At 41.1% G+C, this 25,520-nt stretch overlaps 1 protein-coding gene across 1 annotated transcript in view; it reads left to right on the plus strand.

Annotated features, from left to right (window-relative positions):
• Window positions 1-24,823, plus strand: part of DCBLD2 (discoidin, CUB and LCCL domain containing 2) — a 621,557-nt gene extending 596,734 nt beyond the window's left edge. Inside the window, exon 15 of the mRNA XM_069637211.1 lies at window positions 8,460-24,823. Within this exon, the coding sequence (XP_069493312.1) occupies window positions 8,460-8,905 (446 nt within the window). The 3' untranslated portion in view covers window positions 8,906-24,823. The remainder of the gene's footprint in view (window positions 1-8,459) is intronic.
• Window positions 24,824-25,520: the final 697 nt, after the last annotated feature.

A 25,520-nucleotide genomic window follows, 5' to 3' on the forward strand; every position in this document is an offset into this window, starting at 1 on the left:
CAAAGGTCCAGGATGACACTGCAAGCTTTGTTCACAGTTTCATCGTCGGTTGTTTCTCCTAGTGGTCAACTCTGCCTCTAGTGCCGAAACCCTCACCTTTTAGGCAGGTTTCTCCTATTAATGCACAGCCTAGGCTGTCAACCACACAGCAGGGTGACCAGCCAGCCAATCAGGAGTGGTTGCATTCTGGCATTCCTAGAGATGGACAGGGGAGTTTCGGGAACCTCCCTCACATCCTGGCTTTCCAGACACACTGGAGCCAGAGGCGGTCTTCAGGGCTGAAGCCTGCCAAAGGCAAAACTAACAAAGGGCTCAACTCGGCCTTGAGGCACAGAGTAAAACCAAGAAAGACCCCACAAACAGAAAATGGTTAAAATAAGACGACCGGGGCCATTTTGACAAAATGGTCACCCGTGGGTGCTATATGGCAGCAGAGGATTCAGCCTGCAGTAGAAAAGCACAATGGTAGGAAAATTAAACCACTGCCACCAGCTATTTAAAGTAGTGAGGGTAACATAAACATTTTTACCTGCGAATCTAGGATAAGGGGCTACTAGGTAACCCCCCCAGCGCTCCACATAAGATGGGATGTGCTGGACCCACAAAGAGAAAAGGTAAGTAAAACAATTTCACTTTCTATTCTTGGGAACAGTAGTTCACACAAGAAAAGGTATTTAAACCTGAAGAGAAATCTAAAGGATTTCTCGGTGACACTGCACTGAAGGTGCTGTGTGTCACCATACAAAAACAGAGGAAACACATGATTCAAATCAGGCCAAAACACGAGAGAGTGGAAAAAAAGGTCTCACTCACTCCAGGATAAAAATTACAAAGTCCTAAAGTCAAGCAAAAGAGCTGGGGGGACTCTAAGGTTGAAGGGAATTAGCACAGAAATGATAATTCTCCCCAACAATGTGACCTCCCATGCCCTACTTATTCTTTATTAAACCAAACTAGCCTCTATATTCTCCAAACCTAAACAAATATTCAAAAGTAATTCCTATATGGCATATACCACTACAGCCCAGAACTATGATGCTTATCCGTAAACCCTGGGAGCAGTGTGCTATTACTGCCACAACGTCACGAGTACTTAAACTACCTCAAACCCCAGAATGAGCAATATTGGCTCCCAATTAAAACTTGGGATAGTACAAGTGACCTCATGGGCCCCTTAACCCTATATCAGCTAGTAATTGTGCAACGGCTATCTCAACCCAAACGAATTGGCATTGTAGAAAGCCTGTACATGTATAAGTATATACACAAATATATCAATCACACATGCAATGCCCCCATGACAACAGCAACCATCCCAAACTCTCATCCAGGAAGTGCGCTTTACCTTTGATTTTTCATTTTTTTTATTGTGATATAGTCAAAACAAACTTCATTAAAAATTGACTTTTCACAAAACATCATAAGACTTAAAACAAAAAGACAAAACAAGACAGCACATATAGCTTTACCTTTTAACAAACATGAGGTCCATGCGCCCCAACCAGAGAGAACATTTTGCAAGGTCGTGTACCCTCGTGCAACGAATCGGTAGGGTTTGGAGAGGATGCACAGTTGGTAAGACCGGCAGTACAATATTCATCCACAGTCTATAGACCTCTCAGTGATAGTAAATGATTCCACCAAGTAGCGTACACTAGAGCTCATGCCATTGCTCTGAATGGCAAATGCTATAGGAAGGAACCCTTGGACGTCCCAACGATTCAGAGGACGGAACCATTGCATTTCACCCTGCAAACAAGGAAATTCACTGCACAGGCATTAAAGATTGTTAAACCCTCCTCCAGCATCATTAAAAATATTTCTAGAACTGTCGAGGTAACACAAATAATATTGTATATTAACAACTACGCTACATATTGATCAGAATGTGAAAAGTGTATGTCAAAAGTAAAGTAATAAATGCAATCATAGGGGATTCATAAGCATAAAAGTAAAACCTATAAAACCAGTTTCATATTTTATAGGAATTTTCCCCCCTTGACTTGAAGTTGCCTGGATTAGTTTGAATTTCTCTTGGCTAGTCCAATGCTTCCTTTGGGTCTTCAGCACTTTTAATCACTCCTGGCAGAAAAAGTCTCATTATGACTGGTTTATTAAGTTGCACTTTGATCTGAAGATCTCGGGCCAGTGCCTCCACATCCCAAGAGGCTTTCCTCATTGCTACAACCTTCTTCAGGGAATCGGGATAAACTGAAATCTGGGAACCTCTTAGGCTAACTCTTCCATTAACTCTTGCAGCTTTAAGAATCCTTTCTTTGACACTGGCTTTGGTCAGGGTACACATGATCTGGCATGCTCCTTTAACACATTCTCTCTTCCCATCCTGTACCCCAAGTCTGTCTAAATCCTGAAGATCAAGAGTTCCTCTATCATAAATCTCTGTGATGGTATGAACAAGTTGGTTACGATGTTCCCTCTTTATCCTTATTGTCCTGCTCTGCACCTCCCAGCAGGCATAGGTTGAGGCTTCTGCTTCTGATGATTAACTCTGTTTTGGTATTTCGCAACTTGAGTACCTCTTCCTTCAAGACATTATACGCTCTGGAGCTTCCAGATACTTCTCCCATCAATTGCTCCATTTTAGTTTCAACTTTGTTCACCCTGCTTTACAAACCAACTTCGAGGACACTTTTTTCCTAGGATCCTAGGTCTCGGGAGGATAGCTCAGCAGCAACGTGCTTGCCTTGGAAGCAAGACGACACGCAGAAACACAGGTTCGATTGCCGGGTCCGCGCTTAGAAACCTCTGGGTATCAAGCGCGTTATAAATATCATATCATATATCCTAGTGAGGCCCTCCGCTCACCACCATCTCGTGCCACCTTCAGGAGTAGGGAACAGATTTCTTTGGAGATCTCATCCTTTATCATGTCTGGGTCTGATCTGTTTTGTTTAGGAATCAGATTTTTTGTAGAATCCCATTTCTTTTATGCTGTTCATTGAACGCCTCCCATCTGTCATCTCATATGGGGAGATCGGGGTGGGGCGTGGGGGCCCTAGCTTAAGCTGCTGCTCTGTCTGCTGCCGTTCTGGAATCCAGTGCTAATATTATTCATACTATATGTTTGGCTAAGTTAGCCCGGTACCTCGGGAGAGTTAGGTTTATAAGAAACAGCTGGAATGTCATTGTTTGTATTGTGTATTATACGTCATTTTACTGAGGATTTGAACGTAACATTTCCTCCTTTTAGGCAGCCTAGACACTTTGTAGCTTGTATGCTGCCTAACAGTTTTGAGCCACCTTTAGGACGAATAAGTGCCAGGCTGTTCTGCAAGCCTTTGCAAAAAGGACGAGCATACTCGTTCTGTGCACTTAAGGGGTTTTAATGTCATATGAATTTTCTTTGGGGAACTAGTTCCAATTGTAGTCAGTGTTTCAAGTGCATTGCATCTGCTAGCCTTTGAGCCTTTTGTGGTAGGTCGTCATGATATACACGTTTTGCATCATCAGTAGTTGCTTTTCCCATCGGTAAGACATTCTAATTGCGAACATACTGTGTACTTCCAAATGCACAACTTGAATGTTTAAAAACAAAGTAAATTCTAGCAGTAGTAAGTATTAGGTGGACGGGACGAGCGCTATCTTTACTACACATTTTCTTACAGCCTTTGCACCATTTTTGCCTTGACTGGCTGTATCGCAATAAATGTACAAGAAAGGGGAGGGTAGGTAGATACAAAACCTAAAGTGTTTAGTGCAGGATGTACCCGAGTGCTAGTGTGGTTTTGTGTGTTTTAACCGAAGGGGATAAACAAAATCTATTGACGGTGCAGCGAGACACGTTTAGCCTCTGGCAAGGGTGAGGGATTTAGAGAGCTAAAATAGTGAGCTGTGGCATTGCTTTGTCATTGAATATTGTAGTGAAAGGCAAAATCCGCCATGCAGAAGATGTTTTGTGTGTGTTCTGAGGTGTTAGGAAATGGAGAGATGAGCCACTTAGTTTGGGGTTGGAGACCAGGTTTGGGATTAGCGAAGACCTCTCCCAATGGAGTTAGTTTGAGCGGTTTCAGTTCCAGTCTGTTGTTGGCATGCAAGTGCGTCCATTTGGGTGCAGAGTAATTACTGTGTGGGTCCATTTACATGGTAAGGGCAGGAAAGACTGTCATGACCGAGTCCAAACTCTCTAGTGTCTTAATTGAGAAAACATGCTTGGGTGTATATGACATGTGTCGCCAGTGTAACCCAAAAGGGTCCCGTCTCTGATCATCCTAGTTTTCAAGGTTGGTGTTCTGTTTGTTGTTTGCTCTGGAATTTACTTTTGGTTCAGATCCCTGAAGCTTTTTCACGCTGTAAAAGGTCAGCGGCAGTTTCCCTTTGGTTCATAGTCTGTGGTTGCTGTTGGCTTATTTGTTTATTGCTACTCGATAAGGTCCCAGCTGCAACAAATCACGTTTTGGCACGTGGTTGTGGTTAGGATATGCATAAGTTTGGTTTTTAAGTCTACTGTGCTAGTGTGTCTTTTCTGAATCGTAGGTTTTGAGGGATTTTCTGATCACTGAACAGTGTGCAGGCCATCATGGTCTCTGTAATTGATCAATTATTTGCTGGTTACATGTCTTCATACCAAATCACTTATATATCGAAACATATACCAGGAAAACCTGAATGTTTTTATTCCCCCCTCCCCCCAACTCCTATTTCAGACCCCTAAAAACCCATCCCGACCGTTTGCCAAAAAATTAACCCTTTACCCCACCATAAATATATTCGATATAAGGGTTTTTGTTAGGGAGAATTCTCAAAAATGTGCCAATTCCCTCCACCTTAGAGACCCCGGCAACTTTGTTGGATTTTGAGGACTTCATTTTTTTTTTTTACCTGGAGAGCGTGAGACCCTTTTCCCACTCTAATGTATTTTTATGTGATGTTATACACTTTCTTTTTGGTTATGGAGTCTAACCAACTCAATAGGCATCATCTTTAAAAATTGTGTCACAAAGCACCTTCAGTGCAGTGCCACAGGGAAGTCTTCCAGATTTCCCAAGGTTTAAATACCTTCTCTGGGATCAACTACTGTTTCCCAGAGCAGTAAAGTGAAATTGGCTTTACTTAGCATTTTACTTGGTAGACCCAGCACACCCGATCTCACAATAGAGTGCTGGAGGGGGTTACTTAGTATCCCGTGTCTAAATGCTCATGTCACACCTTTTATGTTACCCTTTCCTCAATTGACTGGCTGGTGGCAGTGGTTTCGTTTTGAACTACCTAGGTTTGCATTTACCGCGACCGTTCGCGGACCTGGTAACGTTAACCGCGGGAGCCATCTTTTTCAAAATGGCATCCAGCCACCCTTGCTAAAATAGTGCCGGTCTTCTTTTTTCGCCAGGTCTTTGTGGAAAGGTCCTTTTAGAGAGTTTCTCTGCACGCCAAACCAGGTTTGGTCTCTTTGTTCATTTCGCCTTTGGCAGAGTTTGGGAGAAACCAGCCTCTGGGGTCTGAGTGTCTGGGGTAGGCAGGAAGTGAGGGAGGTGCCCGAAACTCCCTGTGCATAGTCTCCTAGGAGACCCAAATGCACTCTGTGGTGATTGGCATGCTGACTGTCCGGCAAGGACAGCGTCCCTGCTGGGTGAGTAACAGCTAAACTGGAATGAATGGGAGAGAACTGAATACAAGTTATCTTTTGGCTTGGAAGGCAGAGTCGACCACTGGACGAAGGAACCGAAGAAAAGCTTGAAGAGGACGCCTGCTGCAACTCCTGGACCGTTGGTTTGCCCGATGAAGCCCTGCTGCAGTGACTACTTGCCAAGTTCGCATCGACAGAAGCCCTGCAAGGACGACTGCTCCCTTTTGAGTTGGTGGGACCAATCAACTCCCAAGTAAGCCACCTGGACACCCATCTCGGAGCTGGTTGAATTTCCTCAGAGTTGCTGCAGGAAACCATATAGCCAGGGAGAGGGACACCAGATTGTGTGCGTTGCTTGTAAGCTGGCCTAAAGCTTTTGGAAGATCCTCCGGAACACCAACAAAGCAGGACTGACCAAGCCTGACCCCCCCTCAGTTGAGTGAGGGACCTCCGATGTGAGGAGAGTCCACCTTGACAGCCAGGAACCGCACTTATTGCTATTTGCTGTACCGCAAGGAGCTGAAATGCGAAACAGCCACTGAAAGTTAAGTTTGCCGGTTGCCAGTTTTGACCGTACTGGTGTAGTGCAGGAGTACCCCGACGTCCTGCCTCTTATCCCCACCATTGAGGCCCAGGAACAGTGAGACCTGCAGAGCTGTACAGGAACAGGAGTCATCAGCTGCACCTTTTCTTCTTTACCAAGGTACTGTAAAACAAGTCCAATAGAACTAACCTCTTACTGTAGAAGGGCTTGTAACTTCCACAACTCACAAGTCTAATCAGCTTGTGGGCGCACATTTGATTCTTCTTTTCTTCAAAGACTCCTAAGAACTTGTGCAAAGATGTTTCCATTACTTACCAGAAGTGCTTTGTCCTATCAAGACTTTTGCACTTTGACTTTGGCTTAGCCTATTGAATTGAATGACTCTTCTAGCGAACTCTAAAAGTATCTGCACTGCTTAAGAATATTTGTGGTCTCTTGTGTTCTAATAACCTTTGCCTTTTAACAACTTGCAAAGAGTGTTCTGAATGCCAACAATAAGGTATTAATGTCCCCAGCACACTTGTTACTGAAGTCACCTGTGGATGTAGGTTGCGTCTGTGGGCCATCCCAAAAGCGCCTTGTCTGATTCAGAAACTCAAAGTGTACAGTATTGAAGTATATGTGTGTTACTTTTCTAATTGCTCCCTTCTGAAGAAGGCTTTACAACTGACTGATAAATAAATTGTTTATGCAAGAAACCTTGAGCGTAAGAGTATGATTACCTGTAACTGTGAATCTTTGTAACTCCACTACAGCTCACATTTCCCCTCTTGAGATAAGCCTGGCTGCTCAACACGCTACCAGAACTGTGAAAGCTTATACCAAAGGTTGGGTTGCCTATACCTGTAGTCATAGTTGTTCTTAGTGTTCCAAGAGGGTACTGCCTATAAACTTTGCCTAACAGTTTTCAGGGTATATGTTAAGATATATAAGTGATTTGGTGTATAATTTTCAATATAAAGACTGTATACTTTATTTGCTTGCCAGTTAGCAAACATGTTTCCTGCAATCTAAAGAGTCCTGTATCGAAGAGGGAAGATACCAAATGCTTTTCTGATAGCGTTCCTATGCAATGCCACACCTATACACACTGGTGACAACAGGCTCTAATGCTTTGATTCCTATGTACTCCGGAATGCTCCAAAAGGTCATGATTCATTGAGCAGGTTTTATATTTCTAAAAGCACTGCCCGACCTCTCCTTAAGGACACTACTTGCTACTCGATGCAAAGCATGTGATTCTAGGAAAGGAGATACTCATCTACAAGGGTAACCCCACACTCTGGTGATGATCCCTCCTACTAAGTGAGGATATATAACATATATTTCAACAAAAGGAAGGAATGTACAACAAACTATATAAAACAGTGAACTTATCCCCTCAGAAAGCAGAAATACATAACAGCCGCTAATGGGAAATGAAATCAATTAAGTTGCCTTCTTGGTGCTATGCTGATCTAATTGTCGGCGTAAATGTTTCTATATTGCGAGGTGGAATGTTTTTAACATGTATATGACTGTGTTATGTGTATATGTTGTTGTAACTATGTTTGTATTACCTGTGCTGAATTAGAGATTAATATATTAAAAATTATATTTTCTAACAACACTGTTCTATGCGTATTGAGAATACATAATGCAGCCCATATTGATTTAGCGGCTGTTATGTATTTCTGCTTTCTGAGGGGATAAATTCACTGTTTTATATAGTTTGTTGTACATTCCTTCCTTTTGTTGAAATATATATTCTAGGAAAGGACCATGCTGAAACACAATGTGCCCCTTCGCACCTTTAAAATATCACCAGATCCTCTGATTCTGTCTAGGAGGCAAAGGCTTCGAGAAAATAAATGTGCAATTGCTTGATACGACCAAAAGTGCCCAAATAAAATGCACTTTCAAATGAAAGATTTTCCAAACGGGTATTACAGAGAAAATGAAAGCTGTTCTGTTGCAATTAATCATCCAAGAACCTAATGCTGATACCGAGGCTAAGGGGTTTCTAGTGTTCCTGACCCTGTCATTATGGTCTAAATACAAACAATGGTCACCATTTCTGTTTTTTGTTTTGTGATTGAGGAACAAGCCGAAATATTGTGCTCTCAAAATAAGAAAAACGCATGTAATTCTGTGAGTCATCGCGCTACAAAACTACCATTACCAGGATTTAATGTCTTTTATTTTTAAACTTAGGCTTCTATGTTAAAGTCAAAATGTCTAATTGCAGCTCATTTTATAAAATAAAAATCTTCTCCGAAGCAGTTTTATGGGTGAGTGCTTGGGCCCACGTGTGCATGTATTGACATTGTTTTTTTTCTTCTTTTGGCTCAGAGTACGCCCAGCCACTTGTTGGAGGAGTTGTGGGCACCCTTCACCAGAGATCAACTTTCAAACCGGAGGATGGGAAGGAAGCGGGCTATGCTGACTTGGATACTTACAATTCACCGCAGGATGAAATCTACCATGAGTACGCGGAACCACTGCCTACCAGTGGGCCAGAATATGCCACTCCGATAGTTATGGACATGTCTGGGCATTCTGCTGGCCCTTTATGCATGGCTTCCACATCCACTTTCAAGGCTGCAGGGAACCCGGCCCTCCCTTTAGTGGGGACGTACAATACACTTTTATCAAGGACTGACAGCTCGTCCTCCGCGCGAGCACTGTATGATACGCCCAAAGGGACGCAGGGAACCGGTCTGACCAATGAAACGGTGTACCAGGTGCCTCAGAATGTGCCACAAGCGGCAGAGACCAAGGATGGCCATGACACCTAGGTCATGTGCTGCGAAAGGGAACTTGGACTGCATTGGAGTGAAAGACACTTGCCACTATTCACCGCTTTCCTAAAAGGGCTGTCACTTTGAATGCACATTGCAGCCGGATTTATTTTAAATAGTTTTGTAGAAAGTTATGTGAACCCTGTAACTTGAGCTGTGACCGAAATGTGACGATAGAGGTCCGACAAATGTAGGTTCTTGTAATTGTTTGTGTATGTCGTGAGAAGTGTTGGATGCTTTCACTTTTAATCGTTCTAACCCTGCCAAACGCTGGCCACCACTTTGACAGAAATTAGATTATAGCTTCAGTGTTTTTCTATAATGCAATCATTTGGAATTAAGTAGAATATTCTCCCATCAGTGTCTTACTGTTAGGCAGATATAGGCCAATACAACTGTGCCAACTGAGAAACCTTTTGTTTTATTTGAAGTGGTTAGGCCCCACTGTTGGGTTGGCATAGAAAAAGCATGTGTCTTTTTAATGGGACCAACCCCGAAACCACATCAGCAAACTTATACTTTGTTAGCATAAATATTTAATACAGTGCTTCACAGTTTTCTTGAAAGCTGAACAATTGTACCCTGCATTGACCCAACATATGATTTTGCTATAAGTGAGCACACCTTTGACTCCCAGCAGCACACGCCTCTTCTCATCCAGCAGATGAAGAATACGCCATTTCTCCACTAAATATAGTTTCTTTATAAAAAAAAAAAAACAAATTGGCCTGCATAACATGACTGCACGTTAGGGCCTTACAGAAATGACTTGTTTAGGTCAAGCGATGTGTATTGCCTTGTCGATGGGTATCCACTTTAGTAAGCTTAATCGTCCTTTTTCGAGGACACGTTAATTATTTTATGTCTTAGCTTTATCAATCTTATATTGGTAAGCGCACAAATACCAGCCTTAAGATAGCCAGCAATTTGTAATCAAACGATCTAAATACTATTTAGAACAGGGAGAGACCCACTTTTTGGAAGTAAATTTAGTGAGATCACTTTATGTGAAATAACATCCTTTCGATCACTTTCACCGTGTTTGGTGTTTGTGCAATTCACTTGTTGAATTAGACTGTCTGACCCCTGACACTTCGAGAGCAAGCTTTATGTAACCAGGATTAACACCCAACTCCCGGGCGAAGCAGCTGTTTTTTTTAAAACGAAAACTAGATTGGAGATTTGGTCCTTGATCATAAAAATATTCATTGCTTGCTTTAATTCAATGTGGTACAACATGTTTATTTTGAAAGGTAGAGAGAACACTGCTGTTTTCGATTTGCCACTCAGCGACAGGAGGTGATCAAATCCTGCGCCTTCATCCTCCACCTCCAGCTCTAATCGTACTTTTATCATTCAAAAAAGTGGATCGAGTTATCAAGGTACAAACCCTATTTGCTCTTGTGATTTACGATGGCTGCTTTTATTGTTCCACCTTTCTCCCTTAAGTCCCTTTCATAGTAGCAGACAATTTTGAACTGTGCAACTCGCTAATTATTGCAGCACCTGAATTCTCTCAAATGTGAACATTGTGTACTTTTAAAGCATTGTTAAAGCACACAGAGAAGTAGGCCTCCGATCTGGTGCTCGGGTGTATCCTTGACTATTGGTTCCCTACCATCCCCATAAAAGGGAATCCTCTCTCTGATCCCAGAACCCTTTGCAAATATTTTGCTTGGGGAAAAGAGCTGAAGTTGCTGTCAAACCGCTCACCCCTTATCTTCCTCTTTGTTCTCCATTGCAGTTCAGTTCAACATATAGTTCAAGGAGAGGAAATATGAAGTTGGTTAGGGATAGTGGGGAAATATTCTCTAGTGTGCCATACAGGCCCTGAGGATATCCTATTTCTGTGAACTCACTTTAGTCCGCCGTCAAAAAGTGTCAGTGTTTTTCATAAGTTCCCAGCTGTATTTTACTTAAAATAGGCCTTTACCGTGCTTGGACAGCATACAACTGAAAGTCATGGGAGTGAAAATGGGTTCCTTTTTTTCAAAATATCAGTGCTTCATGTCTGCTTCCACGTACTGAAATAATAAATGCTATTCCACATTCAGTGGTACTCCATTTATCAACGTCAGTATGTTGAATGACTTAGTTGGTGCTGCATGGATTCAGACTTGTGATTGCAGAATGCATACATGCCTCCAAAGCAGTTAACTTGCAGAACTTACTAGCAAAGACCATTTTCCTATTTAAGTGCTTGTCCTTAATTGACTTGCATATGTTATATTGCAAAAAAAGACTTTTAAAAATATTTGTGCTCAGGATTGAAAATCCTATTTTCTTGGTTTACCTCTCCTGCCTCAATCCGCTTCACCAAACCACTAATTTCAAAAGACTTGTCCCGCCAGGAAAGCAGGCTTGCAACCCCTTTCTAAATATGAATATAAGATCAGTCCATCTTTCATTGATTCATTGAAAGTAATGTTTCTACAGGACCCCCTACCCTCAGAACCTAGAGAATCCTGCACTGTGAGATGGGCATAGTGACTGACTGATAGTACTTAATAACATAGCAGAGCAGTATGAAGGCCCTATCTCACGCCACCATTTTGTATGTATCAGAAATGAGGAATGGCAGTTTGGAAAGGGAAAAAAGAAAACCTGGATCCAAAACCAGTAGCAGATTCTTATAGTTTGGCACACACTTAAAAGCCTTAATTTATAAGAGAAATGCAGGGAGTCTACATCAAAACAAAACACAGTACCACTTAATCCCACAAACCTAAATTCATGAAAGGACATTTGTAGCTTAGGACACACCTTGTGCTTTTAAATGTTTAGATACGTTTTTAGCCCCGCCCTTGCCCTGAAAACACCTCTCCTAGACCTGAAAACGCCTGTATCTAAATGTAGTTCTTTAATTCTTCAAATATATCTAATGATCTTTTAATATGGTGGGGCGAGTCCTCCTGGAAGTCTTTAATTTTGATTGCATCCTGGGACTAAGATGCTTTTGAGATACATTGTTTTTATTAAAATACACCATCTCATGAGGTCAGTGCAACACCAGGAGCCCTGATAATGCCAAATTGGAATCCTACAAGTCAATGAGAAGACCAGAAAACAAGCGTTCCGCTATGCTCCTAGGCGCTGGAATAACCTTCCTGCTAACATAGGATTGGCTCCCTCCCACCTGCGATTCTGTAAAGATCTGAAGATCCTGACTATCAAGGAACACTTCACTGACAAATGAGGACCAATGAGGACCATAGACTAACAAGACTATCGTCTCCTCCGCATCCACAATATGTTCCATTTTGTTTATTATACGGCGCTCTCTTGCTTTCTAGCTATATTCGGGCAATATAAATCACCTACTGCACTAGGTAGTTCTTGGCATGGCAAGTCAGGGCGGTTTTGTCAAAGTACATTAACATGGTACATTAACATGGTACATGATTAACAATTTTGTGTATTGTTTGTTCAGTTTTGGGTCCAGCTGCATTTTCATATTGGATTATCGGTCACCAGACACATCTCTTTATGAATTGTACTAATTTTGGGAATGCCTCTCCGACTTTGATTCTCATGTTTACTGCTCAGGAAAAGTTTCCTTAGGGAATGTAGACAAATGTTTCAAGTGCCTTACTCTGCAGTGTGGCAGAAATTGTTATCTATTTGTCCCTATTTATGTTCTGATAGGTGACTATCTTCCATTAGTCGATATTCACTGGCAACGGTTTCTGTGTAGTTTGCATTTCAGAGCAAGGTTTGGTTTTCTGGAAGTTGGAAGATGCTTGCTGTTATTCCCACATTATAGTTTTCTGTTTTCCAGGATGTGGCTCACAATACACTGTGGTAATTAAAGTCTGTTTTAAGTTGACCAGTTTGTGTGCCCCCACTGCAGGTGGCAGAATAGACAGATTGATGTGAATTATCCCCATGTCAATACATTGTATATGTTACTTAATGCTTGTGTTTCCGTTGGTCATTGTGCTTCTCTTGTGCTGTAGAATGTCCTTACTACTTTAGGTGTTTGGGCATGTTTGGTCCGTTCACCTGCAGGTTTTGCCATAGTGACATTTGCCTCTTCAGGCACGAGATCTGAGGCCATGGATATTGTGTACATTTTTGGTTAGTTGAGTTTATATTGTTTTTGTTTGCCAGCATTACATAGTGACATATAGCTCTCTGCATTCCTTCCTGTGATTCATCAACTAGCATGCAATGTGCAAGTCAGTCACTGGCTTTCCTAGATCTTGGCAGGTGCACCTACACGTGTCCTTAGTTTGAGGACATCTCGCAGAAAATACTGCAGTGTTCTTGGGCGTTGAAGGGTGCTCTGGCTTGCATGAACCTTGCATCTGTGTTACTTTGTGCCGTGAATGTTATGCTTGTTCATGCAATCCTGGATTTTCTTTTCACCTACTGTATGTTTTGCTCTACTGTTCCTATAGCAGTCCTTGCAAATTCTTAAAAATCCCATTAGACCTGCAGGGCGAGTTCCTTTGTTAACACATTCTACCTAAGAGAAATGCACTAACCCTAATGTGACTACATACTTACTTGTACTGTTTGTAAAATGGTGCATGGCACCACAAACATACTTCGAATTTGGTGCAATGCTGCCACCCAAAAGCATGCATGCACAGTAAACCTGTTTGCAGTAAATTCCAAATAAAAACATCTGCATAATCGCCAGCAAGGTAGAGTACTTTGCCATCATAAAATCTACTCTGCAATGTGAGTTGGCTAGTAGATTTTGCGAGCCTTGTATAAAAACTCTGTAAAGGATGCTGGGTTCAATATATTGCAGCACTTTATCACTCTGTTTTCTAAGCACGGGCTTACAGTCAAAGTACTTTGCCATCCCTGGGTTGTTAGTTCTGCAAACAGTTGCTTGCATTTATTGAGCAGCCATGAAGGACAGAAATCACATATACGTCACATATGTAGTCCTAGAATATACCGAAGGGTAGCCTATTTGCCGCAACTGGGTTGGTCCTCCTGTAGTAATGGCTGTTATGAGGAAGAAGGATACATGATAATGCATAAGTGGCTCTACCAGCCATGTTCATTACCTTGGTCTACTACCTTTCGCTGTCACAATTCCTTTCTTCCATCTTTGCAAACTTTCTCTGACCAGCATCGTAATGCTTGATCTCCAACCAGAGTTTCCTGATGTGAAGTCAGGCAAATGTTTCTTCAAGGCAATGAGAGTCTCTAAACAATGTTATTGCTCTTTAAGGGCTAATGGGGTTGCCTGTTTCTAAGCGCAGGGGAGAGTAGAAGTTAGTATAATGCAGATTAAAGGTAGAAATGGCCTAATTATAAAAACATGTTTCTTTTTCTTTTTTTTTTTTTAGGCTGCGTTCAGAGGTTGCCCCCAAAATACTGAGGCCTGGGAGCCTGGTATGTCAGCCCCTATTGTGGACCACCTGATATGATTGGCAGTTGTAACGCGCCTATACACAAGTGTTTCAATGGCCAGGAACTATGTGTAAATACTTTTCTAGATATCGGTCTCATCCAGAACAGTGTTCTGTAGGGCTCCCCGGGTCCTTTCCTGATGATGACCTCGGGAACCAACCGAGATCTGCAGCCCCATATCCTTTCTCGATTAAGGGGCCAATGGCACTTCTTAGTCTCTGAGAAGACATGATTCCCGGCTTAGTCCATCAAACCGATTTGCTAGAACATTTCATATTTAAGTATTTGCTAGGCTTGTATGAGGCTTAAGGTGTGAAATAAACTGCGTTGGCAAGTTTGCTGAGGAAACTGCCCACTTATAGCAAAAACATTCACTTGAAATCCATTTAACAAATGATCTGCAGTATACTCAAATTTTTGGCCCCTCGCATTACAGCAGCATGGGCTACTGGCAAGTTATTTTTCAGTGCAATCTGCCTGTTTTTATCATGCCTAACTGTGTATTCCAACAAAACAGCAAAAGTTTGTTTATATAGAATAGTCTTTATTAGATAATTTATATATTAATACAGAATTTCTCGAGGATTAGTATCTTTTTCCAGCGTTGCCATTGTTGGGCATACTGGAATAACATAAATGTGACATCCGTGTGTACACTGTAGCCCAGTTTTATGGACATTTACTGACAATTCTGTTGCAATGAAATGCATATTTTTCTTTTTTAAAAGCCACATACATTTTATTCTTACATCCAACCAAACGGTAAATGCTGATCAAAATTAAAAACGGTATTTGCATTTTTAGAACTTTTGCCGCATTACAAAACTTGTAACACAGCGTTGCGATTCTAGAACATTGACATTTTTTCTCTTAGTTCATGAGAGCAGTTAAATAGTAAAAGGACATAGATCTGTTTCAGTAGATCCCGGGAGGATAGCTCAGCAGTAACGTGCTCCCCTTGGAAACAAGATGACACGAAGCAACACAGGTTCGATCCCCGGGTCCGCGCTTAGAAACCTCCTGGGTATTAAGCGCAATATAAATACGCGACTAAGACATATTCCTGTAACATCGCCTTGATTCCACCCGGGCTGTGTGAGCACTTTAAAAATGCAAATAAAATTAAAAAAAATAAATGCATGTAGATGCTTTTATACAAAAATAAATTGACTTCTGATCATGGTCGTATATTAGTATACACACACGCAATGCATTTATTTACATGTACACAGGGTTCTTATAAATGTAATCATAACATCACTTATTTATTGGTTTGCATCACAGCTTTTCTTAAAATGGGTTTAACCCTTTGCCCTCTGGACCAGTATATACGTCCTAAACAAGTAATCTTGTTTTGTGAGACAGAGGTGTATATATATATATATATACACGTTCTACTTTGCAGGAGTGTGGGAGGCAGCATGTCGTGCACCAGTCCTAGGGACAAGTGGGCAAACTATTTGTTGTCTCACCCTACGGGTTCACTGCGGATCTGGGGGACACTCAAAAGATTAACGCATTTCTGAAAATGTCAAAGCCAATAGGCGAAGTCTGAGAGAAGTAGTGTCTTCCTGAACCTTTGTTTCAGCTAACGGGCCTGCAAAAGAAATATTTTTCTGTGCGAGGTATCATTTGGTGTGCTTTGCCTAGGAAATAATAACTTGCGTATTAAATGTCATGATTATTTTGATTCAGCATTGTCTTAAAATGGGCTATAAGAATGTAGGTATCCATTAGCCAAACAAAGATTCTGCAATGATTGAAATGGGATCGAAATGGGGCCTTTTATAGACAACTTGCACTGCTTCAACAATGGCAGGACCCCTAGTACTGGGTGGAAACAAGAGGTTTACGTAAGGTCCGGTTTTAGTTATGACATTTGCTTCTCTAGAATTCGCCACTCCGATGCTTCAGCTCCGTTCCATTTGTTACATTTTTGATCTACTCTTGAATTAAAGGTGTATTGTCAGAAATGATGTAGAATGTCCCGTCATATTGTTGGTGCGTGGGATATTGTTGGTGTTATTTGCCATATACTGTGCAGTTTTGTCCACCCATGCCTACACTGGTAAATTTGTGTAACCCTATTCTCTCTTCCAGATCTGTGGTCACTTGAAGGGTCAAGGGTGGTCTTCTATGAATATTTGGCTCGAACATTCATTTAGTGCACGAGACTGTACTATGCCGTAACAACTTTAATGTTGAATAGTTGTCCCAGGTCCTGCCAGATCCAAGTCACACTGCAAAGCCTGTTAAAACAGATAATCATTGATAAGGGTTGCAGTATTGTATACCTAATAATAATTAATAAATGCTTTGAGCTGTTAAGCCCTGTTTAATCCATAGCATCTTTGGAGTAGCGGGATGCCCAGAAAGCCCTACTGAATATCCTGAGTGAAGCAAGGGCATTACGGGCTCTGGGACCCTAATTCCTGGTACTATACGCCCACCCATACCCGAACCCCAGTTGCTTTGACTTTTAACTACCATGAGATATCTGTGCGTCCCACCTCCACCTGAAAATATCTTTGTGTGCGGCATCTCCCAAGCAGTGCAGAGCCATGGCAACATAGTCGCAAAAGCGGGGCGCCGCAATAGAAGGCATCGGCAAGGCTGTCACACACAGGAAAGGAGAGTGAGTAGCTGCATCCCGATTGGGAAACCGACACTATGGGAAAAGGTGTGGCAGCGCTGAGACGGGGATCGAAATAGCGTTTTGCTTGACCCACCCAGTCAACCAGTCTGATAGAAACAGGAATTTTCAAGCAAATGTGGGCAAATATTGAACAGCATTTCTCTGGAATCCCTGCTTCCGGATAGCTAAACTGATCACAATGTTCTAGAAAGGGTGCTAAATACAGTTGTGTTACCAGTTGTCTGCATTGTGGATGCTGGAGTGCATGCATGGTGAAAAATATGTATTCCGTGCTCAAATATTTGAGTATGGAGTACACATTTAGCCTTCAATTATAGGCTAACCTGTCTGCTTTTTAATAGCTGTCTTCTTAAGGCTAACTTAATGAAGATATTTCACTCTCAGCACTGAACACTTGTACCTTAATAAAGCGACTCATGCTTTCTGTATACTCTGCACACCTCCCTGTGTTAACTGTTTTGCCTGTTCATTGAGGACTGTCCCCTCTGTTGCAATAAGCTTTTCCTTTAAAAGCCTCCTGCTTCGTACAACCAACCCTTTCAGGTTTTAAAGTTTGGAGCAAGTAGGCCCCACGCGCAGTCCAGAAGGTTTGCTAATCTGGAGCAGTCACAAATCGCAGCTGCAAACCATGAACAGTATGCAGCAAATAATTTGCCACAACTATGGCAAATAAAGCATTCATGACTTCCTGGGACACTGATATCCTTTGAGCTTCTGCATGACCGGCATCATTTCCTTTGGGTCCATCCGCAATCCCCTTTACTTAAATGTGCATTGGGGGGGGGGGCATAACATTCTAAATGCTCAACATAGATCATAAACTGGCATGATGGACTCTGTGCAACATGTGCTAGCGCAGTTGGCAAAGTACTTCTAGAAGACGGAATACCCCATATTCCTGGGTTAACTGATGGTTGTTCACTATGTTGAAGTTACTTTAGAGACCAACTGTCCTGGAAGTAGAAAAAACGCAGGCAACCCTATGGTGGCTTGATGATCTGTTCTCTCACCCACTCCTGGATTGAACAGTTGTAAATGCAATCCCAAAATAGATTAATCAGGCTTTGGACAAATCCCTTCCACAGAGTCGAATTGGCCATTGCTGTATCCTTCAAAGTAGTGTCTTCCTTTTCACAGATTCAATAAAAATCATAAGGTTGATGTAGTATACTAAAACTTTTTTTCCCTCTAATAATTGGCACCTTATGTACCTCTCCTTCATCAGGCATTCTGCCTCGGTTCTACATATGCATCACATGCCGGCCACAAAAAAAGGAAGGATGAGAATAAAGTATTTTTTATCGATAGCCGCAGCATCTTCAGTCATCAGTATTGATGCAGTGTGGCCTCTTAACTACAACCAGCCATTGTCAATCTTTTTGGCTTGCCCATGGTTCTGCCTCAGTGTAATTAACTCATCAAACAACCCTTGATCTTGCCTGCACCACCAAGTAGTTTAGAAAGACGATCCCATATCTTTTTAGCGGTTTCTTCTTTCAGTCCCTCCCAATTATTTGCAGAGATCCCAGATTCAAACAATGCTTTTGTTGGTTACCACAACTCGCTGGTCATGTGAAATGACCAATGCACCACTATTTCTGATTGATGCAAGTCCCATTCTCTCCCATTATTCAACGGCTACCCCCCCAGGCTCAAGCCTGAACAAATACTCCTTTACTGACAATAATAGACCCTGACCAAGAGATTTCCCAAGGCAGGATAACTTCCGCACCCGTTCAGTGATTCTAATTTAAGCCACCAGAGAAGTCCTCCTGTGATCAAGGGTAAATTGTAATTCTAAGCCGGATCCTGCCAGTGTTTGTCCTAAGCCACATATTCGATTTCAAATGGCCCCATATAACCAAAAATCCTAATTCAATGGATTCCTTTGAGCGCATACCTTGACTTTTTCAGAGTGCTTGTTAAACTAGCTTAAAAGGAGGCAAACTGTCTTATAGAGTCAAAGCGACTCATGCTTGTCTCGAACTTGCTGCGCTTGTGAACTATCAAACTTCTTAATTAGATTAATTTAGATCACAAGGCACCCTATCAAAGTGTGCTCTATAAAAATGGCCACACACTGATCCTGGACACTTTTAGTATATCGGGGAAGACTTCCATCCCACTAAACTGTTCTTTCCTTGGAAAATCACAATGAAAGCAATGACTAATGACGGTTTTCCCTCCAACACCATAACCTCACTTAAGACCTAAGGGACAATGCTGTGATTGGAAATGCAAGAAAGGATCACTGATTTGAAAGAGACCACTTTTTTAAAGTGGCTTTAAAAACTTGCCACACTTGGAGTGAACAAAGATCAAAAGAAAATGATTTTCGAGAGGAGTAACAAGCCAGCAATATTGTCTTTGCTTTCCTCTTTCAAAAGGAAATGGTTTACTATAGTTTCCTGATTGAAGCAGGCATTGAGGCAATTTTAAGATGTTTTTAAACCTTAAGTAAGAATAAACAATGCTGAAGATGGCCTTGTTCCCCTAAATGTACTAGGCGGGTATACTTAACTATTCCAACTTCAGTACTAGAAACTCTGGTGTAACATTTTGATTTTGCAACACAGTAGCTGGCTGCTTTAAGCCCCATCAGGGATTTCTGTAAGAAAACTTAGCTATAGTGTGGCGGCTTCTGACCAACATTGTTTAAGGACCAACATCCTTGTAGGTGTATAAGGAAGAACCATATTTGCTGATGCAACAGTGTGGTGTGAATACTTGACTCTGCTCATTAAATAATGTCAGAGTATGCATGATCAGCTTTTTGCTCTGCAACTGGACAAGCATATCTTCCTCTGCCCAGTCTTCAAATGGTGTAGCTATGGCCGAATCCCACGGCTGCATGAAGAACCCTACATAAAAATGTATTTCTCTGAAAGGCCACCTAAATCTGCAGACAAGACTTCACGAGCCTGAATTCTTGAGGAAGAGGGACGGTGGATGCATGGTTAAAGGCAGACACACACCCATCTCCCTCCCCCACCCCATTGGGGTTATGTGACAGTAATTACCTTTATTTTTTTTTAACCTTTGCCACTTTATTCCTTTTTCCTTCTCATTTCTGGAATTCTCCTCACACCAGTGCAGGGTTTCAATTTAAAATGGTGATTTCCAGATTGTTTTACCGCTGCACGAAATACAGCTTGATGGTGCAGAGTTGATACCAGTGGGACTTAGCTGCCAGTGATTTTACCCACATCATCAACATAGACATCAAGACAGGATTCAAAGATCAAAAGTGAACTTCTACATTCTAAATCAGTTTGACCGTGTACTCAAGATTATAAATCCCTTAAATGTTTTGGATTGGTATGAGCCATGACTGCTAGGGCCAAGGCCCTATGTTTTGGATTGGCTGATACAAGGATGTTTACCATTGTTGGACACTATGGTTGCCATAATTTATTTATTTCGTGCTTTCTCAAAAGTGCTGCACATTGAGAATGTACATACAATTATCACCAAACCGCAGTTGGTACTCACACTTTAGGACCTTGTGTTTTTTCTTTAAGGATAAGTATGAAAGCAATGAAGCTGTAACTCTGCCAAGTGTTTAAGGAACTGTACATCAGGGTAAACTCTTAAATTTCCTCTTCGCTTTATGTTAATGGGATTGGGACTTGAGCAGTAAGTGCTTTTCAGAGTTCACCATGTCGGGCTTCAATGAAGCATTCTTGGTGAGCCCAAAGCAACTCCCTTTCCGTTGTATGAGCTCTGATCGCAGAAGTAGAAAGAAAAAACCTATTCTTTTAAAGCGGAAGGCTAACATCCTCTGGTTGAAACTCCTTGTTTTTTAGTTTTCCACGGAAAGGTTGTTCTGAACTATGCAGCCAGCACATCTGGTGTATTTTACATGAAGCAAGGCTAAACTTACAGCTTTGCGATGGCAACACATGGTACTGTGGGAATGGATACAGAGTCTGATTATCACTTGTTGCTGCCAACTCGATGGTGTGATGATTGTAGCTGACGTCAGAAAGAGGTGACTTATTCATGCCCCCACACAAATTAGAAGTTATGATAGGGTTGTTCCGCAATTTAGGCGTTCTCTAGTCCAATGTTTTTGCCACCAGATGCAACCATTTCATAGGCTGTCTGGAGAGGGCTCCTTGGAAAAGGTATTGCTGATCCTCGCCACAGGCAAGGCTCCGTATGACTTCCTTTTACGTTCAATTATTTGCCTATTTCTACAGAAATTCAGGATCTGTTCAAAAACTCCCTTACTGTAATAGTTCCTGCCGCCTTTCCATTCCAGTTTGGTGAGAGATGAGTGAAGCAACAATCTCCTCATCTCCCTGTTGTTCCTGAAGGGCCAGGCTTTGATGTTATGGAACAAGCTAATCGCAATCAGTCGATCTTGGAGGATTTGCCCTCAGGCAGGAAGTATTTGATCAGAATTTGGTATAAATGGAAATTACTTGGGTACGGTTATTTGCTACTAAAGAATACAGTCAACCTTTATTAGTTCTGTACGTTATGTCCACATAATGTGCATGCCTGTATCTTCCAGGCAAAGTTTGGTAAGCTTTGCCACCAAAACAACCTGGAGAGACTCTCTAGGGACACGTGTGACGTTTACCCATAGAACTTCCAGCTCAACTATACTGCAAACCTTCACATACATCACCTGTAGGTGGCAACATATAAAAGACACAACTCTATTGAAGAAAGTATCAGAAATTATTCTATTAATAAATGCAGACGCAAAGTTAAAATTCATATAAAGAAATACACAAATCAGTACGATACAACACTTTAAAGTCACTAGTGCAAAAAAAACCTTCACCAATCCAAATTATTAAGGGAAACAATTAATATAGAATACATAGCAAGTACAGTATCCAAAAATATTTTGTTTTTGACTGAATAGAAAGAACACTGGTCGTTCAACAATTCACATGGTTTCATGATCAGTTTTAATTATCACAATCTGGAACCACAAGTTGTAGTTCCCATCTATGCTCAACATGTTTTGTTCCTCTGTACAGTTATTTGATTTAAGGAACTTCTTCAGGGGACTTAAATGGACACTATGCTATATGCCGTCAGAAACCAACAATACAAGTTTGTTTCAAAGTGGTGGTCACGATGAAGGTAGCAATACGTAATTTCAAAGAGCCAAAATTGTAGTCATTGTGTTTGAACCCTGTTGCAACCTACAATGTGATCAAACAAATTCATATCTTAATTCATATTTTATTAACATAAGTCTACAATGTATTAAATCATTTAACTATTTAGACTTACTTGGAATGGCTTAAACCCCTTCACATCTTACAATTATGGTATTTCTCATTCCAGATTGTCAGAAGCTAAACCTAAAAATTAAACGACCAGTAATCAGTGTCAAAATAACGTCCCATGATATGTCCACAACAAGGTAGCTAACGTTCAGTCAACCTTCAAATTATTCATAGCCTCACCTGGCTTATTGATTCAGTATCAGACATAAACCTCACCCCACTCATGTGGACATTACTTTTAATTGAATATATTAGACATCTGCAGCAACATCAAAATGCTATAGTAATTAGCGTCTCATATAAAGTAAAAGTTTATTCACCAGGTGTTTCGCGCACAGTTGGAAAAATCTTACTGTGGTGGTCACAATAACAGGTCTGGGCAGTTGACTTTTTCCATCCGCGACTTGCGAAATGCAGAGCTACTTCACCAAATCCATATGTCCTAAATCTACAAGTAAAGAGCTTCCGTATTTTACACCATCACGGGATTGCAGTTTCACGTTTAGTTCAAACGTAGTACTCAGTTATCCCGGATTTTGCGTCTGACCGCCATCTTAAAGTGTTCAGTAATGGTTACTTAATGCAAGGCTCTATATTGAAAACAAAGGCACCGTATTGTATATACACAGCAAAACACATTGTTTAAAAGTGCAAACCAACTTTGTGCCACTCAATGCCGTCTTTAATTTACAAGTTTATTCTCGAGGCATTTCACCCCCAGCAGCAAGATATCTGACCGAACCAAAACACTACCAACAATAATTTTTTGGCTTTTTTCTATTTATTTCTTAAATTTACTTTTGCATTGCTGCGGTGACATTTGATTTCAGGAATGCTAATCAAAGATCTACTCTAAGTGCCCACTGTTGACAAACCTAGGTATTGATTGCGGCTAAGGACTGTCAAAACCCATACATTCTGATCAATTTAAGGTGCACCTTTAATATTTGATGAGACTTCATGATTATGCATTCATCACATAATTGTATAAATGTACTTATCTGTTATACTGCCTTCTTAGTGGCTATGACTTCTAGCAGGAGGATCAGTGAGCTGCAGCCCTTTTCTGCTGATGACCCATGATATTTCTCTTCGACAAGTTTCCTACACGCGGCTTCCTTTCAAGATGATTCTTTTTAACTTGTTACCATAGTAATCTTAAGCATTCCCAAACTTTGTCTTCAATTTTGATATAGGTCATGCCCTTCAGCTGCACCTATGAGTACCTAAAGACCTGGGATTATTTGGATGGCTTTTGTAACACATGGGAGTGTTGTCCCATGCAAAAGTGCATTCTATGACACAGTTACAAGCTGATTGTCTGCTTTTTCAAGAGGGCACCTTTTTTGCCATATTTTTTACAATCTATTTTCCATTTTTGTAGGTCTTCAGAAAAGCCACATGGATGCCTTGTCTTACCTCCTGCAAATGTTACTCCTTCTTTTGGAGCTGAAGCAGAATTTGCCCAAGGTGTAGTCCTGCTCACTCGAAGCATATTTTAATACCATGATGATGTCCATCCACAAACTGCAAATAGTACAGAACCAGACATTAGTCCATTGACTGATCGTTTTTGCCAACCCCAGTACCTATCCCTGATGGAATGTTAGTCATCTATCTGTTCTTGCAGGCATAAATGTTAGGAAAATTAAAGGTGATGGGAGAATAGCAGAAAACGCACAGGTAGGAGCCTGAATTTAATACAAAGTGAGGGACAGTCATGCTTGTACTGGCAGAAGATATCAGTAACTGTTTATCCTATTCTATTAAAACATTTCCAGTAATGCCCAGGGAAGCAAAAGTAATTTATTGGCTGTATTACCATAACGTTTTTTTCCAACTTAGAAGTTACTCCAAATACTACTTTGAACAGCTATCGAATTCCTTGATAGCTCTCATTTTGAGAATAGTAACACATATTGTATAAAGTCTCAGACTTTATCCATATTTAAGTCCCATACTCTATCTAGGCTAAAGATTGTGTCATTGTACCCGGATAGTATTTCAGCACTCGTTTCATCCACAAATCTCTATGCATTTCATAGTAATAAGGGCTGCTTTCTAAACAGGGCCCAAGTATTATTGATCTCGCCTTTGTGATAGTTTGATCACGATGCATGCATTATAAGCTAAGGAACAAAGCAGTCATTTCACATGTTTTACATGCATTTAATTCAGCTATTTGACAAGAACCGGATGTTGTGTTTGGACCTCTTTCCCACTTTTTACTTGAGATTGCAATTGTTAGTTCAACTTTAACACCATATTCAGTGTGTAGATTACATTTCATGCCACAGCTTCTAAAAGTTATGTGATGTTTTTCACAGGCAAATAATAATTACAATTACGTTGTTGGTCATTATATTGTTGGTAAAACTCTGCTAATGTATGAATATGTACAATTAAACACACAAGCAATATGATGTGGGACGACGGATGCAGAACGTTGACCGGTGTGTTCTATGTGAAATTACTTTGAGAGTCCACGGTTTTGCAGAATGTATTTGTTTCTTACCTTGGTATGTACTGTAGTCACTCCTTGTTTGTATATGTTGCTAGAGCTAGATTGTAAAAAGAGTGAGAAGATGTTTTATGTTTATTAATGTGTTTAATAAATTGTATATAAAAAATGTATTTTGCTAGAATTCACTGGATGATGTGCAGTATGTTGATTTAAGGTTTTTATCTAGGATCCAGAGGACGACAATCTCGCAGGAAGCTTCCGGAATGAATTACATGGATACAATTAGTTTCTGATATCCGTTTTTGGATATTAAATGTTCAACAGCACAGTTAAATGGATCCTACCAAACCAGCAGAGTTCATGGCATAATGCAGAGATTTCTTTTGCATTCATTTATTTTTGTATAAAGCTGACACACCACCAGTGGCAGCTTCTGGGTGCTAAACAAGAGGCACAGAGCAAGGGAGGAAACAGTGTACTTGGCAAACTGGTTAAAATATAGATGCAGGCTAAGGCCAAGTGATGGGGATAACTCCAATGTTCATCACACGACCATCCCAATATGTGGCCTCTAATGCAGAAGGGGTTTACACACTGGGGCAAGATGAACTGGAGTAAGGACTGATGAGGTGGAAAAACAGAATATTAAGATGGGGGATTTGGGGATTTGCTGAAGCAATTCTTGCTGCTAAAAGTGCTATTTGGCATAGGCAGCCAGAAGAGGTGTGCTCATCTTAGTTCATGAAGAGAAAGGCCCTGAACTTTCCTCAAAGGTACATCATTTTATAAGGACTGCCTGAATGGAGAATGGTCTCCCATCCACACACTACCTTCTAAACTAGATGGCAGAAGGAGGGCCATGAGCAA

This window comes from Ambystoma mexicanum, chromosome 7p (assembly GCF_040938575.1).
Source record: "Ambystoma mexicanum isolate Mex_15411 chromosome 7p, UKY_AmexF1_1, whole genome shotgun sequence".
In the NCBI taxonomy this organism is placed as follows: domain Eukaryota; kingdom Metazoa; phylum Chordata; class Amphibia; order Caudata; family Ambystomatidae; genus Ambystoma; species Ambystoma mexicanum.